This window comes from Erpetoichthys calabaricus, chromosome 6, assembly GCF_900747795.2.
Source record: "Erpetoichthys calabaricus chromosome 6, fErpCal1.3, whole genome shotgun sequence".
NCBI classification, from domain to species: Eukaryota; Metazoa; Chordata; class Cladistia; order Polypteriformes; family Polypteridae; genus Erpetoichthys; species Erpetoichthys calabaricus.
Genome location: NC_041399.2, coordinates 24,692,628 through 24,715,961, shown reverse-complemented (window position 1 = coordinate 24,715,961; position 23,334 = coordinate 24,692,628). Strand labels below are relative to the sequence as shown.

The 23,334-nt window shown below is 34.6% G+C and overlaps 1 protein-coding gene across 1 annotated transcript in view; it reads right to left on the bottom strand.

Annotated features, from left to right (window-relative positions):
• The window catches only part of marchf6 (membrane-associated ring finger (C3HC4) 6), a 77,482-nt gene that overhangs the window by 13,352 nt on the left and 40,796 nt on the right, over positions 1-23,334 (bottom strand). The window contains 14 exon segments of the mRNA XM_028803420.2: positions 2,485-2,554; positions 3,191-3,398; positions 3,510-3,647; positions 5,231-5,247; positions 5,249-5,332; positions 5,413-5,532; positions 7,763-7,897; positions 9,988-10,062; positions 11,368-11,436; positions 13,685-13,765; positions 14,291-14,349; positions 19,963-20,014; positions 20,274-20,306; positions 22,447-22,508. Of these exon segments, the coding sequence (XP_028659253.2) occupies positions 2,485-2,554; positions 3,191-3,398; positions 3,510-3,647; positions 5,231-5,247; positions 5,249-5,332; positions 5,413-5,532; positions 7,763-7,897; positions 9,988-10,062; positions 11,368-11,436; positions 13,685-13,765; positions 14,291-14,349; positions 19,963-20,014; positions 20,274-20,306; positions 22,447-22,508 (1,203 nt within the window).

Below are 23,334 nucleotides of genomic sequence, written 5' to 3'. Positions count from 1 at the left end.
ACTTCCACACACCGGAGCTTCATGTATAAAAGGTGTTTACATATCAAAATGTTGCATACACACAAAAACACACACCCATTTCCACACTTACGTCGAAATGGTATAAAAACTAAACTTGCAGTAATGCCCACACATTTTCATGGCAGCCTTAGGCCATGTGTACACACATTTCTGCTCAGTTTATGTAATCAATGTGGACTTTATCAAATACACCAAAATTAACTGCATATAGTTTACAAGTTTAAAGCACTTGATTGTAATCAATCTATAACAATATAATGGTGCATGGAATGGACAAACAGTATCCAACTACAATGGCTTGCTTTAGCGTTGTAAGAATATATTGCAATTAAAAAATTAGAAAAGACTGTATTTAGATATAATACTTATTTCTTGCCCCATGATGATGACTGGTTCCAAGTCGATTTAGATTCTCAAGAGATATGCTCTTGGAGCTGTAGGTCTGAACTGGGGGCTTTAAACCTTGAACTAGCTTTACAAAGGCAGACTATCAAGAACTGTGTGTGCTAAACCTGCTGCTTTGCAAGTTCTGTCCATCCTTGGTGGATATTAGCCACAGGAGCTTTCAACGTGAACTGGCCTGAACCGATCAGATTTTTCTCAGTCATCACTGAGTCACGCCATGCCAGCTATATGGGATGGTATTATCCTCTATGTCAACCAGATATACAAAATTTCCATACACTGTGGTTGAACCGGCAAACATTAATGTGCAATTCGTAGCAATGGATCTGTTTTTCCAAATGTAACTGGAACATTGACTGCACACTGCTATAAAGGTGCTTCAGAGAAGGAATTTGCTTATGTAAACTGAATGTATTTCCACTCCTAATAATGTGCAATTTATCTGGTGATGTGCATTGGTGATTTGTCTGTCTCATTAAAGTTGTGGCAAGATAAATAAATGTCTCACAATAATTTCAGAAGCTTGCTGTTCAAACGGTGCGAGCCCAAGAATTTCTACTACCTCCTCCAGTGCTGTTGACATTCAGGTGGTGGACCGTGACTTGCTGTTTCAAGTCAACTTTGATATCTGACCACTTCATTTTTTAATTTTAGGCACTTTGCAACTTTCTGAACTTGAACTTTTGAGTGCCTCTGCCATGCTGTGCCACTCCATCAATTTCTTTTTGGCTGCTGATACCACTGCTTAATAACCAAATAGTATATTTTTCCTTGACTCCACTTCACTGAGCAGGACCTTCATTTTACATTTACTGAAATTTCTTCTTCTTTTTTTTTTTTTTTTATACATGCTTTTGCCCATTGCCTATTAACAAAACACTGAACAGTACGGAATATTTATATTGATTTTCATGTTCAAAAAGGCGAAAATCTGGGGAGCGAGTCGGGGTGGAGCTGTATGCTCATGCATGTGCATTTAAAATTCCTTAATAAATCCAAGTCAGCATGAAAGTGCTTACGCAGAGTTTTTATGCATTTGATTTTTTTGTTTTTGTTCATATGCACATTTCTAGTTTTTTCTGTAATCCATATGCCATGTTTTACTGTGAATATCTATAGAAAGGGTTTTACATGAGGCTCTAGGACTATACAAAATTCCATTTCTTTTTTGGTTTTATTCTACATGTGAGAATCTGTAATTAATTTGCTCATACGACAAAGAAAGAACTACAAAACACAAGTCCTGGATTATTGTAACCAACCAGCACAAATTTGAAAATCTTATATTTAAAAAAAAACACTAAGATGCAAAATAACTAATAGTAACAAAATAAAACACACAAGTTCATTAAACAAATAAAAATATGAAACCTTATATACAAACATATGTTAATTTATTCTCTACTTTTGCATATGCACCATGCTCAATCATCAAATTCTTAGGTGGTTGAAAGAAAAAAAAAGGGGAAAGTTGTAGATGCCCTCCCAAAAAGCAAAAAGTACTGATATAGGGATCTCTCTTTCTCATTCTTTTTTAATGTATAACTTATGTAAGCATGATTTTTACCTTCTTCAAACACAAATACTCAGTTTTGGTTACCTATTCTCCCCAAAATTCAGAATATGTTTTGGCTGCCATATTGGTAAATTATGTTTTGTGAACTTGTTGAATGCAAAAATAAAGCATTAATACAGCCCTGTAATTTTCAGGGATGTTTCAAATGATTCAATTTAAAAGATCCAATACCCATTATTTTGTTTATTACAAATTATTTTTTTCCCTCTTGAAAAAAATAATTGACTGTTCTGGACACTTTTTATACTTGGTTATAAATGGTAAATTTGTTGTGCACTTTTGGATTTCAAAATCTGAGTTAATAGCAAATAATGCTATAAAATAATTATTCATAGGGAATGTTAGTTCACAATGAAATGCCACTATCCAATTTAAAGTTACATCAAAGTCATTTTACATGCTTCACTACCAAGTTAAATGGTGCAAATTGTTTATATATGTACTATTTCACATTTTTGCAAAATGAATTAATGAAAACAAACCTGGCAATGTAAGGCAGACGAGACTGGCAACAAGCAAAGTTATACACATAAAAAGTATTAGCAGCACAATCTGGGAAAAAAAAAAAAATTAATAAAATTTAGTTAAGAATCTATTCACTCATAACAATTCTTAAAATATTGTCTTTCTGATATAGTCATACAAAAATTGAATAATAAATGGTAAACACATGATGTTCATTTATCCTGCAAAAATGTAAATATATACCATACTTACATTGCTGTATGGGTGCTTTTATTTTATTAATTACTAAAAACTACACATTAAAGTATTTACAACTAAACTAATGAAGCCCTCCGTCTGTTTTAGGCTTGGAGAAGCAGTTGTAAGTAACTGGTTTTGGTCCAGTATCTTAATAGAGACACCAAAATTACAAAATCCCTTGAGAAAATATTAATAAAAATCATGAAGAAATCATAGAGAGGAAAGACTCCTAGGAAGATAAGTACTGACAAAAAGATGTAAAAGTTATTGTGACCTAATTAAGAACATTTATATTTAATATACTGTTTTGCTTCAAAACAAGGGAAAAAACATGTCTTTGTTTAAAATGAACAGGAAAGTAATATAAAATTATATTTTAATAGTTTCCACTTTTTATAAGGAAACTATATAATTTACAATTTCAACTATATATTTGCTAAGGTGTTCATGTCAGGTTTTGCATATCTTTGTATAACTACTTACCCTGAATGAGAATCGCACTGGCCTGCGATATGGCTGAAAGCCCACTGGTCCTCCTTGTTGCAGGATAGCCTGATGAGCTGCATGGAGACCTTCCCCCACAACAGGAATGGCATTGTTGTTACGTGCCTGCTGATTGTTGTTGGCAGCTTGCTGATTAGCATTATTTTCATTTTCTTCCTGATCTCCTAACAAATAGGAGTGAAGATCTCTGTAAAACAGAATGTTTGTCTTTTGAATTATTTAAAACATTTTTCAATACTTTGAGTCTGCTAGTGTAATTGAAGAGGGACTAATAAACATCTAAAATGCATCAACTTACAGTAAGTACCCAGCACTGACAGTCCATGCTCGAACCAGGCCTTTTAGCCACTGTCTGGTGTGGCCCTGCTCCAGAAGAGCTGGAAGAACCACCTGAAGCAGCAGCAGCTCCAAGGAAAGCTCACTGACAGGAGCATCACTATTGAGGAAAAATATATCAATTATTTAATTTTATAAACTAACATACTCCAGTAAAGTGTTTTGGATAGGCAATTTCTTAATATGACTAATATTGTGAAACTGACCCAGTTAGTGTCACCTCCAGCTGGCAGCATGAAGCACTATTAAATAACAGTATAATCTATTAAGACTTCAAAGATACAGTAAATTGTCAGTTACTGGGAATTCCTTGAGTTTAAGAGAGGGCAGTGGATCAGTAATGAAGTGTTTGTTGGCTCCTAAACCTGTCTATGAAGCACACAAGTGTATTTTTATGATCCAGGAGAACAGAAGCAACCTGTGCTGCTAGAGGACACTCCTCAGGATTGGCATCAGAGGTGTTACATGTTCTACTTGATACAAGATGTGATCCCTACCCATACCCAGAGTATCTGACCAGAGCTAGGAAGAATCTAATGTTAGGATGGTGTCTAGTGTAATAGACTAGGAGGGGAAAAATTATGTTTGTTAAGGTAATCGAGCTGTCACATATGATCTCGGGGCTAACAAAGGGCACAAAAGCTCTTTATGGTATGAGGAACATTACTGGCTTATCCTTTTTGCTTCTTTTTCTGTTAAACCTCCTATTTATTAACGTGTTACTTGAACAATTAAACCTTCTGTTTTGTTAATACTGACTTCCACAGAGCATTTTGGACCTCTCAGGAGCATCTTAAAATGTTCTAATATGCATGCACCTAAACTGACAACTCAACACCCAGACTGAAGGATGCCTTTTAAACCAGTAGGAGTGATTAACTCCATTTTAGTCAAAATCTTCTGAATAGCAATTATTTTATGAGTCATTTGTATAATTCTGAACAACAATTATCTAGTCTCAATTTCATAATTCTGAATAGCAAAGACCAAGTCTCATTTTTATGTTTACTTAGATTTAAATGATTCAACTCTACTTTTTTCTAGTTACTTTAAGTCCATCAGCCATGGAGAACATGACATAAAACTAATTCTAATTTAACTGAAATTTTCTGGGCACTTGTATCAATGCCAAAGACATAATCTAAACTGCCTTTGTGCTGCATCCTCTTTTAATATATCATTATATATTAAAGTCCAATGAACTTGTAGAGAAGTAAATGTTAGTGCGAATGCTTCTACTTTCCAACTAAACTTACACTGTGAGTACTGCTGAGAATTTCAGAATGTTTAATCAGATTAGTTCCATTGATTTTTCTATTACAATGTTGCCATTTTTAACATATTTCTTCAAATTCCTCCTGTTTTTTTGACTTGTGCAAATTTTATTGTTTGCTTAAAGGTTCAATTTAAATTTCTCATTTAACTAAAAATAAAGCAACTACATTACATAATATATATACTGTAAATAATACATAAAAACAAATCACTGTAACATCATATAAACTGTGTTTCATCAATTAGAACAGATCCTAGTTGCAGATATATTATTAGATTTACTAAAAGAATGAAACATAAGCAATATTTTGAATATGTTTTTCTTCAGATGTGCATTTGTATTATTTTTTTATATATATTCCTTATATTTTATTATTAACATACAGATAGCATACAAGTTAGAATTACCTGTAAAGCATCACATTAATAAGGTAAAAAATCTGGTAATATGTGCTTTATTATGCGAATTGGAAGCCAAAGCATTAGAAGCACAATAGACCCGAAAACCACCTGTGAAAACAAAACCAAAAATGGTGTTATAATTAAAAAAAGCAAAGCACTAATTAACTTTTATAAACATAAACACTTACCACTGATAAAATAAATCTTCTAAGATGCCTATATATAGGGAGATGAATCATTTCTTGGACAGGATTAAAATCGGGATCATTTAAGTTTCGTAGAAACCACAGCACTCCTGGTCTCAGGACCTGAAACACAACATGTAATTTCACTTAAGTATTAAGAAAAAAATATTTTACCTACCTGGAATATTTTCTATTTCATTACTTCCACTTCAAAAGATAAAGGTATGAGCAGAACAAAAATATAAGAAATCAAACAAACAAAAGTAGACCATTCACTTCATCAGGCTCATTTGTTTAGCTAATAGCTAAGCTGTCGCAAAATCTCATCCAGATTGTTCTGAAAGATTGTCAAGATTTCTGCTTCCACTGTACAGTGGTGTGAAAAACTATTTGCCCCCTTCCTGATTTCTTATTCTTTTGCATGTTTGTCACACAAAATGTTTCTGATCATCAAACACATTTAACCATTAGTCAAATATAACACAAGTAAACACAAAATGCAGTTTGTAAATGATGGTTTTTATTATTTAGGGAGAAAAAAAAATCCAAACCTACATGGCCCTGTGTGAAAAAGTAATTGCCCTGACCTACCCCTTTTTTTTTTATGACTCCCCCCCTAATAACTGGTTGGGCCACCCTTAGCAGTAATAACTGCAATCAAGCGTTTGCGATAACTTGCAATGAGTCTTTTACAGCGCTCTGGAGGAATTTTGGCCCACTCATCTTTGCAAATTGTTGTAATTCAGCTTTATTTGAGGGTTTTCTAGCATGAACCGCCTTTTTAAAGGTCATGCCATAGCATCTCAATTGGATGCAGGTCAGGACTTTGACTAGGCCACTCCAAAGTCTTCATTTTGTTTTCTTCAGCCATTCAGAGGTGGATTTGCTGGTGTGTTTTGGGTCATTGTCCTGTTGCAGCACCCAAGATCGCTTCAGCTTGAGTTGACGAACAGATGGCCGGACATTCTCCTTCAGGATTTTTTGGTAGACAGTAGAATTCATGGTTCCATCTATCACAGCAAGCCTTCCAGGTCCTGAAGCAGCAAACAACCCCAGACCATCACACTACCACCACCATATTTTACTGTTGGTATGATGTTCTTTTTTCTGAAATGCTGTGTTCCTTTTACACCAGATGTAACGGGACATTTGCCTTCCAAAAAGTTCAACTTTTGACTCATCAGTCCACAAGGTATTTTTCCCAAAAGTCTTGGCAATCATTGAGAATGTTTCTTAGCAAAATTGAGACGAGCCCTAATGTTCTTTTTGCTTAACAGTGGTTTGCGTCTTGGAAATCTGCCATGCAGGCCGTTTTTGCCCAGTCTCTTTCTTATGGTGGAGTCGTGAACACTGACCTTAATTGAGGCAAGTGAGGCCTGCAGTTCTTTAGACGTTGTCCTGGGGTCTTTTGTGACCTCTCGGATGAGTCGTCTCTGCGCTCTTGGGGTAATTTTGGTCGGCCGGCCACTCCTGGGAAGGTTCACCACTGTTCCATGTTTTTGCCATTTGTGGATAATGGCTCTCACTGTGGTTCGCTGGAGTCCCAAAGCTTTAGAAATGGCTTTATAACCTTTACCAGACTGATAGATCTCAATTACTTCTGTTCTCATTTGTTCCTGAATTTCTTTGGATCTTGGCATGATGTCTAGCTTTTGAGGTGCTTTTGGGTCTACTTCTCTGTGTCAGGCAGCTCCTATTTAAGTGATTTCTTGATTGAAACAGGTGTGGCAGTAAGCAGGCCTGGGGGTGGCTACGGAAATTGAACTCAGGTGTGATACACCACAGTTAGGTTATTTTTTAACAAGGGGGCAAATACTTTTTCACACAGGGCCACGTAGGTTTGGATTTTTTTTCTCCCTAAATAATAAAAACCATCATTTAAAAACTGCATTTTGTGTTTACTTGTGTTATATTTGACTAATGGTTAAATGTGTTTGATGATCAGAAACATTTTGTGTGACAAACATGCAAAAGAATAAGAAATCAGGAAGGGGGGCAAATAGTTTTTCACACCACTTTATGTCTTGGTAGTTTGTTCCACATTCCCACAACTCTTCTCATAAAGAAGTGCTTCCTGGCTTTATTCTTTAATGCACTTCCCCCCTTAATCATCACTGATATCCTCAAGTACGTGATTTAGACATAGGCTGAAAAGAAGGCTACTTTATCAATGTCCCTGATGTTTTTGTTGTCCTGGATTAGGTCCCCCCAAACAGTCTCCCCTGCACTAAACTAAACAGCTTTAATTGTCTATCAGAGTACAACGTGTCCTTAAGTCCTAGGATGCACCTAGTTGCTCTTCTCTGCACAGCTTTAAGTGCTGCTATATCAGAGGCAAACTAAAGGTACTTACTTCTCTTAGTAAAAGAATGAAAGAAGCAAAGTAGAACACATAGACCATCCCGACTAGCCAGTGCAAAAACATTGTTGTTCCTGGGGCAGACTGAAAGCTCAGCTCTCTGTCTTTTAGTGAAGCATCAAACATTTCCTGTTGATACAGTGACAAAATATCAATCATAGCAATTATAATTATTTGCACCCAAGATATGGAATTGCATATTTACATCTTATTTATACATATCTGCATAGCAAATAGATTATGTTAGATAGAGAGCCGACATAAAAATATATATATTTTTTTTAGTTAACCATTATTTGACAGATTAATATACCATAGTTGGGGTTGCCCATGTACAGCAAAGGTGTGACAACAAGTAAAAGTTTTGTTACAAAAAGACAAATATTTCATAAGCTTTTTATAACACTCACATTCTCATAATCATTAACAACTATTAAAAAAATCACTTTTCCTAGCATTTGCCATACTATAATTTGACAGTACAACACAGTGCGAGATGTTCAATTCTCTTTTTATTGATTAAATCGTTTTCTTCATTTTTGATTAAAGCTGAGAGAAATCACAGTCCTAGTATTAGAATGTGCTTACTAATTACAGTTTTATTTTACAATGCTGTTTTATACTGCCATCAATAAATACCATGCACGAGGACACTCACACCTATCTATTTATCAATCCATCCCTTCAACTTCCTAAAACGCTTATCCAGGGCAGGGTCACAGAGTTGATAAAGCCTATCCCAGTAAACAATGGGCGCAGGGCAGGAACAATCCATGGGCAGGGTGCCAGCCCATCTCAGGGAGATGTTTAAGCACTGGCAGAGTGGTAGTGCAGAGCTGTCGTTTCTGCCTCACAGCACCATGGTCTGCATAGTTTGCACGTTCTCCCAGTATATTAATGGACTGATTGGTATCAGTAAGTTTACTCATTCAAAAGCATTGGACTCAGTTCTTTTATTACTGTTTCTTAAGAAAGAGTGACTCATCATGACTGGTTTGTTGGAATTTAATCTTCTCTTTGCACTCTGTGCCATTTTGTGAGTATTTTTCTTTCTTGTGCATGCACATAACACACCATGGAAGTGTGATGTGAAGGTGGCTTAGCTCTTTCAAAAATCTAAGGCCATCTAAGAATGTAATGCACTATAATCAATTCAGCTCAGAATTATTTTTAAATGTACAAAGTACAATGAAACTCATATGTGCTATTTTTTACTAGGCTGTTTCTCTGTGTGTATCTTGCTCTGTACACTATGTAAAGTAACAACACAGAATGAAAAGCAGGCGACATTTAGGAAGAAATCATAATTTGAGAACACATCTGTCTATAGTTATAAGCCATGACAGAATACAACTGCTGAAAAAGCAGAATTGCACAAGGAAGCAGAAAAGTGAGTGAGAAATGTATCCTTACATCAGGAAAACAGTATTTAGAATCTGAAATAAAATGCATTATTTCCAATTTACGTTTGTTGCCACAAACATGCCTCACAAACACAGAATGCACTTCTTAAATTGAAACCTTTGCTATATCCAAGTGCACATATTCATTAAGTTTTACAGCCCCCCCCCCCACAATAGGACCCCAGTACGCATAAGTTTCATAACAAAATGCAAGAGCAGCCTAGTCATTTTTTTAAATGTATAAAATACACATCAATTTAGAATGCACTTTTATGTGATAGATTAATATATACCATTATTGTGAAGACATAACTTAAACTTGAAAAATACTGAACTTATCCTTTAAGAAAGACAAAAAGGTTATATTATATATATATATATATATATATATATATATATATATATATATATATATATATATATATATATATATATATATATATATATATATATATATAAAAACTAATCCTAAAACCTATTTCACTAATAAACTATTGTTCTGCAAATGCTAAAAGGGACAAGAAATATTATATTTACTTATTTGGCTGACACCTGACATTTATGATACAATTGGCAACATTTCTTTGAAGCACAGACAGGTCAAGTGACTTGCTTATGGTTGCACAGTGGTGTCAGTAGTGGGATTTGAACCCACAACTTCAGGGTTTGAAGTCCAAAGCCTTAAACACTACACCACACTGCCTGAGGCAGAAGGCTTTTAGCAATCATGTTTTCTTTAGCTGCTTTAAATGTATAGACACTAAGGAAATCCTTTTTAAAAAAAGATTTACTTTTATCTATTTCAAAATGACTCACCAGGGAACAAATATCAAGCCACCAACCGCAAATGAGAGGGAATACACCTATTTCTACCACCACCAGCAATGAAACCTACGAGAAAGGCAAAATATTGATTGTAATATAACCACACTGTTTCTTGATCAATACTATAGCTGTTGTCTGTACATGTAAGTAAATCTTACTCTTGAATAAAGAAGGGCAATCAATTTCATGGGCTTAAAATTAATTTATAAAATTTCAATAAATACTATGAAGACAGCGTCATGCCCTGCTGGCCAGAACTAGAGAAGTTCTTATCTACCAGCAGAACATGTGATGCTCTTCACTGATGATTAACAGTACCAGTTTTGCGTAGTGAAAATGCAAAGTGAAAACATGGAATATGTAGAATTTGGAATGCTTATTCTGGACTTATAATCAAAATGTAAACAAAGTTTAGAAACAAAATGTAGAACTAGAAAAAGGTTTATAGTAAAAATTTAAACAAATAAGTCAAAATAATCAAATGGAGATATAAATATTACATAGATATAGACAATAGATAGATAGATAGATTTGTAACTGGAAATCCACAAAGGGAGAAAATGATTCACGTATCTTAAAACAGTTATTTATTCCTAAGCTTTTGACTCCTATCAGGAATCATCATCAGAGGAAAATGATTAGACTTAAAGGAATCCAAGGCAATATATAGCAAATAAGGAAAAAAGTAAAGCAAGTAAAATTTAACACTAATACTAAAAGTGCCAGAAAACTGGCTGAAACATGGCCATCCAATGAAAAACACCATTAACAGACATCTGGGCATAAAGCCAGGATATGCAGGCTTGAAAAGAAGAACATGCACATAATAAATAAGACTTTATTTCCAACATCCTCTGAAGTCCACCTCATCAATCCAATCTAAAAAACCTCCTACTCCACCTATCTTCCCCTCCTAATTTGCTATTTATTGCTTTAGAATTCTGTAAGCCTACTCGTTTTCCTCTGATGATTCCTGATAGAAGCCGAAAGCTTAGGAATAAAAAAATATTTTAAGATTCGTAATTTATTTTCTCCTTTTGTGGATTTCCAGCTAAAAATATGCAAACCATATCACAGACCTTCACGTCCATATAGATATAGATATAGATATACAGTATATAGACGAAGATATATTTTCACATTTAATTTATTCATTGTAAGCTATTATATTTATGAGAAACATAATGCAAAAGCAACTTTTTATAACTTTACATAAACAGAAAGAGAATTAGGCCTTCTAAATGTCACAAAGACTTTCTATACAAATTTTGGTGAAGATGTAAGAAGCAGAAAATTCAGCATTTTGTCACAAAAAATTCAAGACAGTTTATGTGTGAAATAAGTTACTGAATGAAACAGAAAAGAAATTACCTTGACAACAATGTAGCACACTCCTAATAATCGTCGGGATCTCTGAAATTTAACAAGTGCAGCTAGACCCTGTTAGCACTGATTAAGGAATACACGTTTGAAGAAAGAATTGAAAATATAAAGTTGCAGATCAGCCAACAAGACAGTTGTGCTATAATTGTGTTTCAATAATATATTATTTTATCATAAAATTATCTGAAACTACATTATAATGGTTTTAATTTTTTTCTTTTTGTAAAAAAATTTAAAAGGAAAGCCCTCTCACCAATTTCTGATACTGTGCATTTCCCCCAAGTGTTCACTAACTTGTTATGATGAAAACAAATTTAACAATTATGTTCAAACAACAGAGAATTTAGTAAGTGTAAGGGGAAAATGTGAATACTTGTCTGTACTGTTACATACTCATTTGACTGAATGAAGTGCAACAAACGATTAATGGAAGAAAAAAAAAACTAACTCTTTAATGTTTACATCACATTTCAATTATTACAATACTGTGGTTTTGGACAAGGCTATAATGAAGTACAAAGTAAATATTTAAACTCTGTGTCTTTTGACATTAATTATAAGATGTATACAGTATGAAAGTAAATTATACATTTTCAAACAAAAACAAATAATGTGAATCTGTCCACAGAGAAAGGTATTAGAGTAAAATGTGTACAAGAGCCAGAAAATATGAAGGAAACCAAGGTGATATTATGCCTAAGATTTTCATAGGAAAACATTTATTAAAGAGTAAATGTTTAAAATTTAAAAAGCAAACCAAAAGACATGTAACCTCTGTTCTGTTAACCTCAATTACAATGGATTATGCAGATTTTTTTGGTCAGGTTATAGTTCTATCTCAGAGGCTTTCTTAATTAGTTGCCCAATATAGTAATCAGTCGGGAATTTCACACACACAGCAGCAAAAAAAAAAAAAAAAGAAAAAGAAAAGGTTATAATGTCCCGAAACTGTTATGGAAATTACGGACAAAGATCTTTGATAATTTGTTTTTACATCTTTATTTCGTACAATGGTTTTAAATACTTGTTAAAATCATAAAGGTGTAAACCATGCAATATTGAAATATGAGTTGTATCATCAATAAAATAAAAGTGAGCAAAGGTTAAAGCATGGGAGATGGAATAACAGGCACAATTTAGAAATAAGACTGACAGTTTGAATTGTTCAGGCTTGAGCGCTTTCAAGTTTACCTTCAGTCTTGGGCAATTATTAAACTGATACACTCCCAGCACTAACAAATCAGTAGTGAAGACTTTGTGAATAACAGGGTACCCTGGTACACATATTTGTAAAGGTGAAAAAACAGCGCATTAAAGGGATTTAAAGTGTGCCACAGAAATAATACATTTACTAACAAATCAGGGAGAAAGAGGGAGTGAAGCATAAAAAACAACTAACTTATCTGTTATCAAAGAAAAGAAGCCAATGAGGTCAAGCCAAATCAAATATATTTTCTCATAATTCTATTGTAAGGTATATGTGTAAATCCTAAGAAATCCTACAATCTTCCAAGGCTGAATAAACATCACTAAGAATAGATGTGGTAATAAACTCTGCAGGGGTAAAGAAAAATCATCCTCATTGAGCTGCCAATGTCACTGAGTAAATGATAATACAAGGTCTTAAAAAGAGGAAAGTGCCAGATTTGAGAATGTAATAACAGACCACATAAAGAATTAAGTAGCTGGTTGGCGGAAGTGATACCCTGCTCAATGTGGAAGATGTTGACAGCTGTGAGACTGCAAAGGGGAGAAAGACAGCAGTTGAAATATTAGGACTAGTAGCTAAATGGGCCTCTTGGTACATCTCAAATATCATAAGTAAAAACAAAAACATCAAAATAAGAACTTAAATAATTGAGCTTTATATACAGTATATGTTGTTCTTACATAAAACTGTCAATCACATTAATGATTATGCTTATTTTCTTGTTTTTCCATTAACATGCAAATGTAGTAAATGATATTTTTCCCCTAAATTATTACAGGGCATATCATATAAAGAATCAGGACTGGTACATTGACTATAAAATTATGCAACTGCTATGTAATACCATATATTTATGGAAAAAAAAACTTGTGCATTTGTAAATATACACTTTATATCATTTTTCTATTGTAAGTAGCTATGCTTACCTGCAGAAGACAAAGTAGTAGTTTTAATGGATATTTCAGAATGTCTTTATATATTTTGTGATATTACAATGAAAAAGTCAGCATTATACGTTTAAAGTCACGTTTGTTCAAGTGGAAAAAATAAGCTGTTAAAAAGAACCTAGAAGTAACATAGACAGAAAAAGGATACATGACACATAATTAATGTTACAGCTAAGAGGACATAGCCTACAATCGTTGTTATGAGGCCTTCAAAGTGAGATGCTTGAACCTGAGGGAAAAGAAAGTAAAACCATGAATTTTTTTCCACCGTGAGGTGTGGGATGGGAGTGTATGACTGACAAGTGGAAAGAAGATGCATCGTCAATTTCACAAGTGGTTTATCAATTTGCAAAGTGTAAGTGAAGATTTCATAAAAGGCTCAAAACAGTTAACCCTCAATTACATCTAAAAGAAAAAAAAAATCAGGATAAGCGGCCTTCAGAATGGGAGTCCAAATACAGGCGTTAAAAAGAAAATGTTTTTGTTGGATTGCTGGGCATACTTCATGATATGGTAAGGAACTCAGCAAATCAGGGAAAGAGACTTCATGAATAGTTGCCGTGCCTCAAAAAGCCAGTTATCAATGTAGATACACGAAGCATAGCTTAGCATAAAGCAATAATGTGGTAGATAAACAATACAATGAAGGAATTATAATTCTTAGCAGACCTGAATCACAATGGATATGTAATGAAAAGTTGACAAAAGAAACAGAAAATGTCAGCTGTTTATGAAAAAACTAGCAACTACTTACATACTCCTCAAAGCCGAGTCCAACCACAGAAAAATGTCCAATATGATAAGGACAAAATGCTGCAAAAATAAAACAAGTCATAACATTACAAGCAGTAGCAATGCAGACATTCCACAATTAATTTCATTGTGCATATACTGTACCATAATTCAAACTTCCTTGTTTAAAGGTATGAGTATTTACATTGTATATACAAATATTCATTGCTTCTTAAAATGGTCGGTTATAGGAGTACAGTGTTTGCCACTGGTGTGTCATGCACCAGGCATCTTGGATTCAAATCCTTCACCCGCCTGTGGCCTTTTTGGAGTTTACTCATTATTCCATGACTTTATGGGTTTTTCTTTCATATCTCCAAACATGTTCGGGTTTAATTAAGCGTCAACTCTAAATCAGCTACAGAATATGTGTGGGTTTGTGAGTGTGTCTACCTAGTGATGTGCTAATCCACTGATACCATGAAATGGATTACTGTGGGTTTCAGCAGGTACAGTAACATCTATATTGTATATTTGCCATGTGGTATAGAAAATTTGAAATATATTAATATAGGAAAAAATTGTTTAATGTCTGACAATTAAATACCACCGCTTAATACACTCAAGTACACTTCACAGACCATACCTATGAAATAATAAACTACAAGATGACGATCTTTAATAAATATGAAGGTTTAGGGGTAATCCTAATCTTAACATACCTGATTTCACAACAGTACTTGAGATGCGTGAACTTGAAATCTTGACCTCATTTCAGTAAATGTGACAGAACCAATACTCAAATTGAAGATAATAATCTACTTATCCCTGTCTCAGAGAAACTAAATGGACATTAAAATTACTTTTAAAAAATAAACATCTTTATAAATATTAACACTAGCACTATAAATAACTTCAACAACAATGTTAACATTTTGCATGTTAAAGAGAAGGTCAAATATTATTCCTATAGAAAAAAATCTTGTAGTTTTGGCTTGGCAATCATTTTTCACTTGGATTTTCAGATTATGCGACAACACTAAATTGTGTGTTAGTCTATCAATCTTGTGAGTGTTGGCCTTTGTTTTGATCTGAATTACCTGGGTGGCTAAAATCACTGAAGTTAATGTTATTCCTTGTGCATGGGAAAGGTGCTATATAAATAAAATGTATTATTATTATTCCTAAAGCTGATTTCCAGTCATTGCAAGAGAGTTTTGACCTTTTGCAGCTGGTTAACTTCTCCATTCATATAAAAAGACATTGTATATTTAGTAAGTGCTATTAACACATACAGTAAGTCTGCTAAAAAATATTCAACCCTAACCCCAACCCTAACTAAAATTTGAAATTTGCCTTCCCAGCATTTGGTTAAATATGAACGTTCCATTTACTAAAAACGAGCCACTGCACCTGTCGATGCAAGGTAGTAGGAAATATTTTAAAATTAGTCTGTTTTGCCTTCACATATACATTCAGTACATATGTATTTGCATGTGTCTGATTCTCTCTACACTGGCATACCCTTAAAGCCTACTTCTCAGACACTGCCATTATTTTTGAGGTGCCTTTCTCATTTCCTGTCTGGTTTTATACTTTTCTGTTTTTTAAGGTGACTCTCTCAGGATGCCTCTTTACTCCTTCTTGTGTGTTTCACACTCACACTTTCTCTTTCACCTCACCACCAAAGCCAAACTGACCAATCTGACTGCTCTGGGGGAATGGACAAACAGACCTTAGTGTTTTATTATATACTACATATCAAATCAGTGAATCTGAGGGATTTCATTAAAGTGATCTATAATGACACTATTGCAGACTATTGCACTGTTACTCTATTACTCTCTTCTGAGCAGTTTATAAATTACAATCACATATCATTTACCTTGAACACTTCAGTTCCCATTAGATTATAAATGGTTGTTTTTGTTCCTCAAAAATGCAGCAGTCCAGGAACTAGTCGATCTATTTTTCTATATTTCCTTTGTTAAGAAATGCTTTTACTTGTTTTTCAACATTTCACCTTGTTATTATACATACAATGACGAAAATGCTTAAAATCAGTTAGAAATATTACATTTTTTTTCCATGAAAGGTATTCTTACTAAACATTTATTTCTTTCTCTTGTCATTGTTATTGTAGAAGTTCATTTTCTTTTAAATCACTTCAATTAAACATAAAAATACAAATTTGTACATGGTTCCCCTTACAGATTACATGCCCATTACTTAGCTCACATTTATTTCTAAAGTTTTTGAATGTGTAGTCACTACACAAATTCAAGAACACACACATGTAAATTACGTGTTTGAACTACTTAAGTCCTGTTTTCACTCCAGATATAGTCATATGAAAAAGTTTGGGAACCCATCTTAATTATTTGTATTTTTGTTTATCATTGGCTGAGCTTTCAAAGTAGCAACTTCCTTTTAATATAGGACATGCCTTATGGAAACAGTAGTATTTCAGCAGTGAATCCAAGTTTATTGGATTAACAGAAAATATGCAATATGCATCATAACAAAATTAGACGGGTGCATAAATTTGGGCACCCCAACAGAGATATTACATCTTACATACTTAGTTGAGCCTCCTTTTGCAAATATAACAGCCTCTAGACGCTTCCTATAGCCTTTGATGAGTGTCTAGACTCTGGATGGAGATATTTTTGACCATTCTTCCATACAAAATCTCTCCAGTTCAGTTAAATTTGATGGCTGCCGAGCATGGACGGCCTGCTTCAAATCATCCCATAGATTTTCAATGATATTCAAGTCAGTGGACTGTGACGGCCATTCCAGAACATTGTACTTCTCCCTCTGCATGAATGCCTTTCTAGATTTCAAACTGTGTTTTGGGTCATTGTCTTGTTGGAATATCCAACCCCTGCGTAACTTCAACTTTGTGACTAATGCTTGAACATTATCCTAAAGAATTTGTTGATATTGGGCTGAATTCATCCGACCCTTTACTTTAACAAGGGACCCAGTCACTGAATTAGCCACACAGCCCCACAGCATGATGGAACCTCCACAAAATTTGACAGTAGGTAGCAGGTGTTTTTCTTGGAATGCGGTGTTCTTCTTCTGCCATGCAAAGCGCTTTTTGTTATGACCAAATAACTCAATTTTTGTCTCATCAGTCCAAAGCACTTTGTTCCAAAATGAATCTGGCTCGTCTAAATGAGCATTTGCATACAACAAGCGACTCTGTTTGTGGCGTCAGTGCAGAAATGGCTTCTTTCTCTTCAGCCTGCCATACAGATATTCTTTGTGCAAATTGCACTGAATTGTAGAACGATGTACAGATACACCATCTCCAGCAAGATGTTCTTGCAGGTCTTTGGAGGTGATCTGTGGGTTGTCTGTAACCATTGTCACAATCCTGCGCATATGCTACTCCTGTATTTTTCTTGGTCTGCCAGACCTGCTGGGTTTAACAGCAACTGTGCCTGTGGCCTTCCATTTCCTGATTCCATTCCTTACAGTTGAAACTGACAGTTTAAACCTCTGAGATAGCTTTTTGTAGCCTTCCCCTAAACCATGATACTGAACAATCTTTGTTTTCAGATGTTTTGAGAGTTGCTTTGAGGATCCCATGCGGTCACTCTTCAAAGGAGAGTCAAAGGGAAGCACAACTTGCAATTGACCACCTTGACACACCTGTCTATGAAGTTCAAGGCTTAACGAGCTAATCCAAACAATTTGGTGTTGCAAGTAATCAGCATTGAGCAGTGACAGGCATTCAAATCAGCAAAATTACAAGGGGGCCCAAATTTTTTCACATTTCATTTAATTTCATACAACTAAATACTGCTTCACTAAAAATCTTTGTTTGGAAAACATCCCAGTACTCAGATGTTCCTAGGAAATGAAGGACATACCACTGTTATCTTTTTTGTTAAAAATAGTCAATTATTATGCAGGCTGAGAGAGGTTCCCAAACTTTTTCACACTTTTCTTATTGTACTATAACAATAAAAGTGCACTGGTAAAATTGGCAAAGAGTTTGCCTACAGTAGCCAATTCAGGGGATGTTTATGTCTTAGTGCTGCCAGAGTTTGTCAGTCTGCACTGCTGAAATGCCTTTAGTCATCATTGGCCCTGTATTGGCCAGATTTTAATCTTCTGTTTTCTAACGGCCACAAGATGGGAGCTGCAAACACCCAAAATTTTCCTTTGATCCTATTAGTAATGGTGTACCTTAGGGCTCAACTCTGGGACCTTTACGTTTCATGCATGTTTACCTCATACCGATTTATTTATATACATGAGTCAGACCAGGCGGCACGGTGGTAGCACTGCTGCCTTGCAATAAGGAGACCTGGGTTCGCTTCCCTGGTCCTCCTTGTGTGGAGTTTGTATGTTCTCCCCGTGTCTGCTTGGGTTTCCTCCGGGTGCTCTGGTTTCCTCCCACAGTCTAAAGACATGCAGGATAGGCGCATTGGCGATTCTAAATTGTCCCTAGTGTGTGCTTGGTGTTGGTGTGTGTGCACGCACCCTGCCTGGGGTTTGTTTCCTGCCTTGCGCCCTGTGTTGGCTGGGATTGGCTCCAGCAGACCCCCGTGACCCTGTAGTTAGGACATAGCAGGTTGGATGGATGGATGGATGAGTCAGACCTATTACTACTGTTATGTTCTGAATATGGGTGTTGGGCTCCTTTCCAGGATGCATCACATGATTTTCGCCTGGAGAGATTTTAAATAAATTTGGTACACTGGAATCTACTGTTTTTAGGAACGCACAATAATAGCTGGTAAAGCTATTAACACAATTAATGTAGCATAAAGATCACACTCGGTACACCTCCAGAAGATCAATACACGATTCCTTCTGAAAAACAGAGATTACTTTTATATGTACTGGCAAAGAGTAGCACAATATTAGTCTCTACTTTAAAAAAAACTGTGTGATGTCCATGCCAAATATAATCTATAAGCAGTGACAAGGTACAAGGAGGATAGCATATCTCCCTTAAGTAGGGATTTCTGCAAGGGCATCTGCTATATTAAGTGTCTGGTTTCTGAAATTGTTCCAGAACTTACCTTGCCTTCTGGCATGGGATAATTGCTACCAGAAATGGATGCAATTTATTGGAAATGATATATACATGTATACATATACTTGTGCTGAATAAAACTGATGAATTAGGCATATTATCTTTTATTGAGATGGCGTGTTGTGCTTAAGCCTTTTTTAATTAAAAGGGTTTGGAACGAGGACAGAGTTAAGTTCCATAAGCCCAATATCTATGTCAAGGTTTTATTGTACAGTTGGATCTTTGCTACTCCATTTCTATATAAAAGCCTGGTATAGTGCAAATCCTTCAGTAGATGTAGATGTGCATCGCACACAGAACAAATTTTAGAATTCCTTTTACAATAGTGAAAAAGGCAAAACAAAAGTCTATTTATATCTGTTTTTAATGTTACCAAAACAATCTAAAGCAAATATAGTAAATCTAGGTTATAATCTTCTATAATTATATTTAAACAATGTTAATGTTGGCAAACACTTGGTAATGATTAATAATAATAATAATTCATTACATTTATATAGCACTTTTCCCAGTACTACTGAACAGACAAAATGGATGATTTAGATGTATTTTTTATATTTTCCTTCCTGGGGGATTTATATTTTCATTGAAAACCATTCTTTTAAACTTTAACAATAAAATAAATACAAACATACCAAACACAAGAATGAAGAGAGTATTTAGTGACACCACCCAGAAAACATGCTCCTAAAAAATAAATAAAAGGTTATTTAAAACTAAACGCAACACAAGAAAAACACATAAAAATCTCAGCACATATTCAACCATTAAGAAAGAGCACTTCTTATAGTGTTCTTAACAAACACATTTAAATACTTCTAACTAAATATTTTTTAATTTAATAAACATATCAGAAAGTGTAGTAAAAATTATAAATAGATGCGTCTCTGCTTCCCATATAATAACTACAAAATGGAACATTTGAAAGAAAGAATGAAGAGATTACCAGAAAAACTAAGGAACCATCCAGTCCAAGCATCTGAAAAAGAAAAACACGGAACAAAATTATTTCGAAAAACAAGCTCATGTCTTTTAAATTCATGTTTACAATTTCCTTTCCTGAAACATCCAGAATAACAAAACTTGAGAAATATGCACAGACTACTGGATAAAGATTCTCGCATTTACAATTAATGAAATTCAGTCTAAATACTCATTTACACTTAAGGATTTAATCACTTCAGTCTGACATGTATTGCAGACTAAAAACAGAAGCCAGGATAGTGAGCTGTTACAATTGCACTAGAACAGTTCTGAAGTTGTTATTGTCTTTGAAGTAAACTAGAAAAATTCTCCAAAATGTTAATATTATATTTTAAAACATCTATAAATCAATACATAAGGACAGTTTTTTCAATTTTTTTTCCACATGGTACACAGACAAAGGGCTGAGAAAGAAATACAGCTCAGTTTTAATCAAATATGATTAGGACTGACAAAATGTTGAGCAAATAACAATATGCAATCTGCAAAAAACATAATCTGGTAACATTTAACAATTTTTAAAATACTGCATGAATGAGATGGATACTATTAATAATTAATGTCAAAACACTTGCACAACTTAATATTAGATGGACATAAATTTAAAAACAGGATCCAGATACTAAGTAGCTGTAACTAATTTTCTGTGACAATACATGCCAGCTGTAAGCCAAATACAAATTTGGATAACTCAATCAAGAAACAAGAGATGTATAAAATTCTGCTTAATGTCACAGAACAACTGTCCTTTTTGCTCGACTTTCAGATATTATGTAACTAGCTGTGCTACACATCTAAGATGGGTTAAACTCTAAGTAATCAACGTAGCCCTCGTATTTTTTTTTATTTGATACACTGCCTGTCTTGTGGTAGAATAGTACGCACTGATCCCTTTCCCTTGTGGATGCCTTTTCTTGTTCAGACAGAGCCTCATATTTTTGCCACTTCCACTCAGCATAACTTGTTGAACTGACCACTTTTATAGTCAAAATGTTTTGCTGGAAAAATACAGTGGTTGTCACTACCACATTGGCTTTGTTTAGTAATTCTATCTTAATCGTGCCAGGGCTTTGGGTTCCTGAGGTGCGCATCGATTTACCTTCATTTTCACCCATCCATTTCCTAACACACAAAGTCATCAGTCATTGGCATTACAGCTATACAGTAAGCCACGGTCATGTAGTTGCTACTATGCTTTTCTTGCCAGTATATAATGCTATACAACAAAATAGGCAGATAAGACTAATTTTCGTATTTTTAGACCCTTGGTCTTTTTATTGTCATTTATGTTTTTTTTTACCCTTCATTTACATGTTTTGCCTATTTTTAAAATTTTCTTCCTAACCTAGAAAATGGACAGACATACTGTTACACAAACACTTGTCCTTTTAGTAAGGTATATAAGCTGATTTCTGATCATCTGGTAGTTACTCTTTGTTGGACATATTCAGCATTAATATTTACGGGGCACCATCTATTGGAATGTACAGTATTTTATAATGCATGTAGTAATAAATGCACTGAACTTTTCATTCCAACAGTTGCTGCATTGCCACTATTAGCACAGTTTTTACAAATCCCAAACCAAATGGCATATAACAGAGACATAGCAACTGCACAAATACACAGACATTTTCTTTTATTAAGATGAATAAGGCACTCTTTTGATATTTTAAAGTGTTAAAAAATAAAATCAAGACAAAAAGGTCCTCCCCATTTTAAAATAATTATGCATTCAGTTATCCTAATTTGCTTTCAATTATTATTCAACACTTGGGGTACTGCAAATATTAAAACTCTTATGAAGAGTGATGGGTATGGTATTTTGCTTTCCAGAGGCAGAGAACTGGCATTGTGCTTTTGAAAGAAATGCTCTCCAGAAAAGTCTGCGCAAGACTGATTTAATCTCATACCTGCCTTCAAAAGGATTTTTCCATTAGCTACAGCACAATATTCACTGTGAATTTTGCTTAGGCTTTCCACTCAATTCCCATGTTATCAAAAGAAATCTAACTGCAGACATTCTAGAACTGGATATATGCTTCTCATCTGCTTAGAAGATCAAAAGGATAAAAACTTTTTTAACAGTTCTATATAGATTTCTCATGCATGAAGTAAAAGCACCAGTTACTTACACGTTCCCAGGTAAGCTCTTCTGCAGCTCGATCCCATTCTAGTGCATTCCAGTTCATGTCATCTGGAAAAAGGCAATAAAAAAACAAAAAACAATTCCACTGAAAAAGGTACAGTCAAAGTTCTAAATCGGGCCATTGTGTAGCACTCCTGTATCTGTAACCCATAGTGCATATACTTTAGATGCTAAATGGTAACAGCTTTGTCTGTGGTGCCTACCATTTGGATGATCACAGTTACTCAGAAAATATTTAATGACGGTGAAAGAACACTGTGTGCAGCACATCACTTAAACAAACAATGTCCAGTTTTGAGCATCAAACCAACATCCAGTTTTGCCACCTTATTGGTAAATTGTCAACTAAACTAAAACGGATGTTACTGAAGGCAAACTCAGTATTGTACCTGCTTGAGTGCAGATTAGCTAAGTCCTGTTAACCAAAGCAGGTGAAGGTAGTGCTGGGCGGTATGAACAAAATTCTAAATCACGGTATTTTCAAAATTATACAGATTTCACGGTATTGGATGGCATTTTTTTCCCATGCATGAGTGGATGTTAACCACATTATCCACTGCAATTACTGGCTAAGAATAAACTATTCCACTGTCATGAGAATTGTACAAAAAAACATTTTAATGTGCACACAAGTATTAATACAGGTTTGCATGGCCCCATAAAGTGATAGTTTTCAAGGGGGTGGCACTAATGAAGAGAAGGAATCACATTGCATGACAGATGCAGTCAAAATATACAGCCTTTTTATTGAACAAAGTTTGCAAACAACTTTAACTAAAATTTTGACAACATATTTTCAACCATCCAAAAAGGCATTTAGACTTAGTAAAATATCCAGAGGTGCTTGTCAAAAGTTGTATTACACTGAACATGT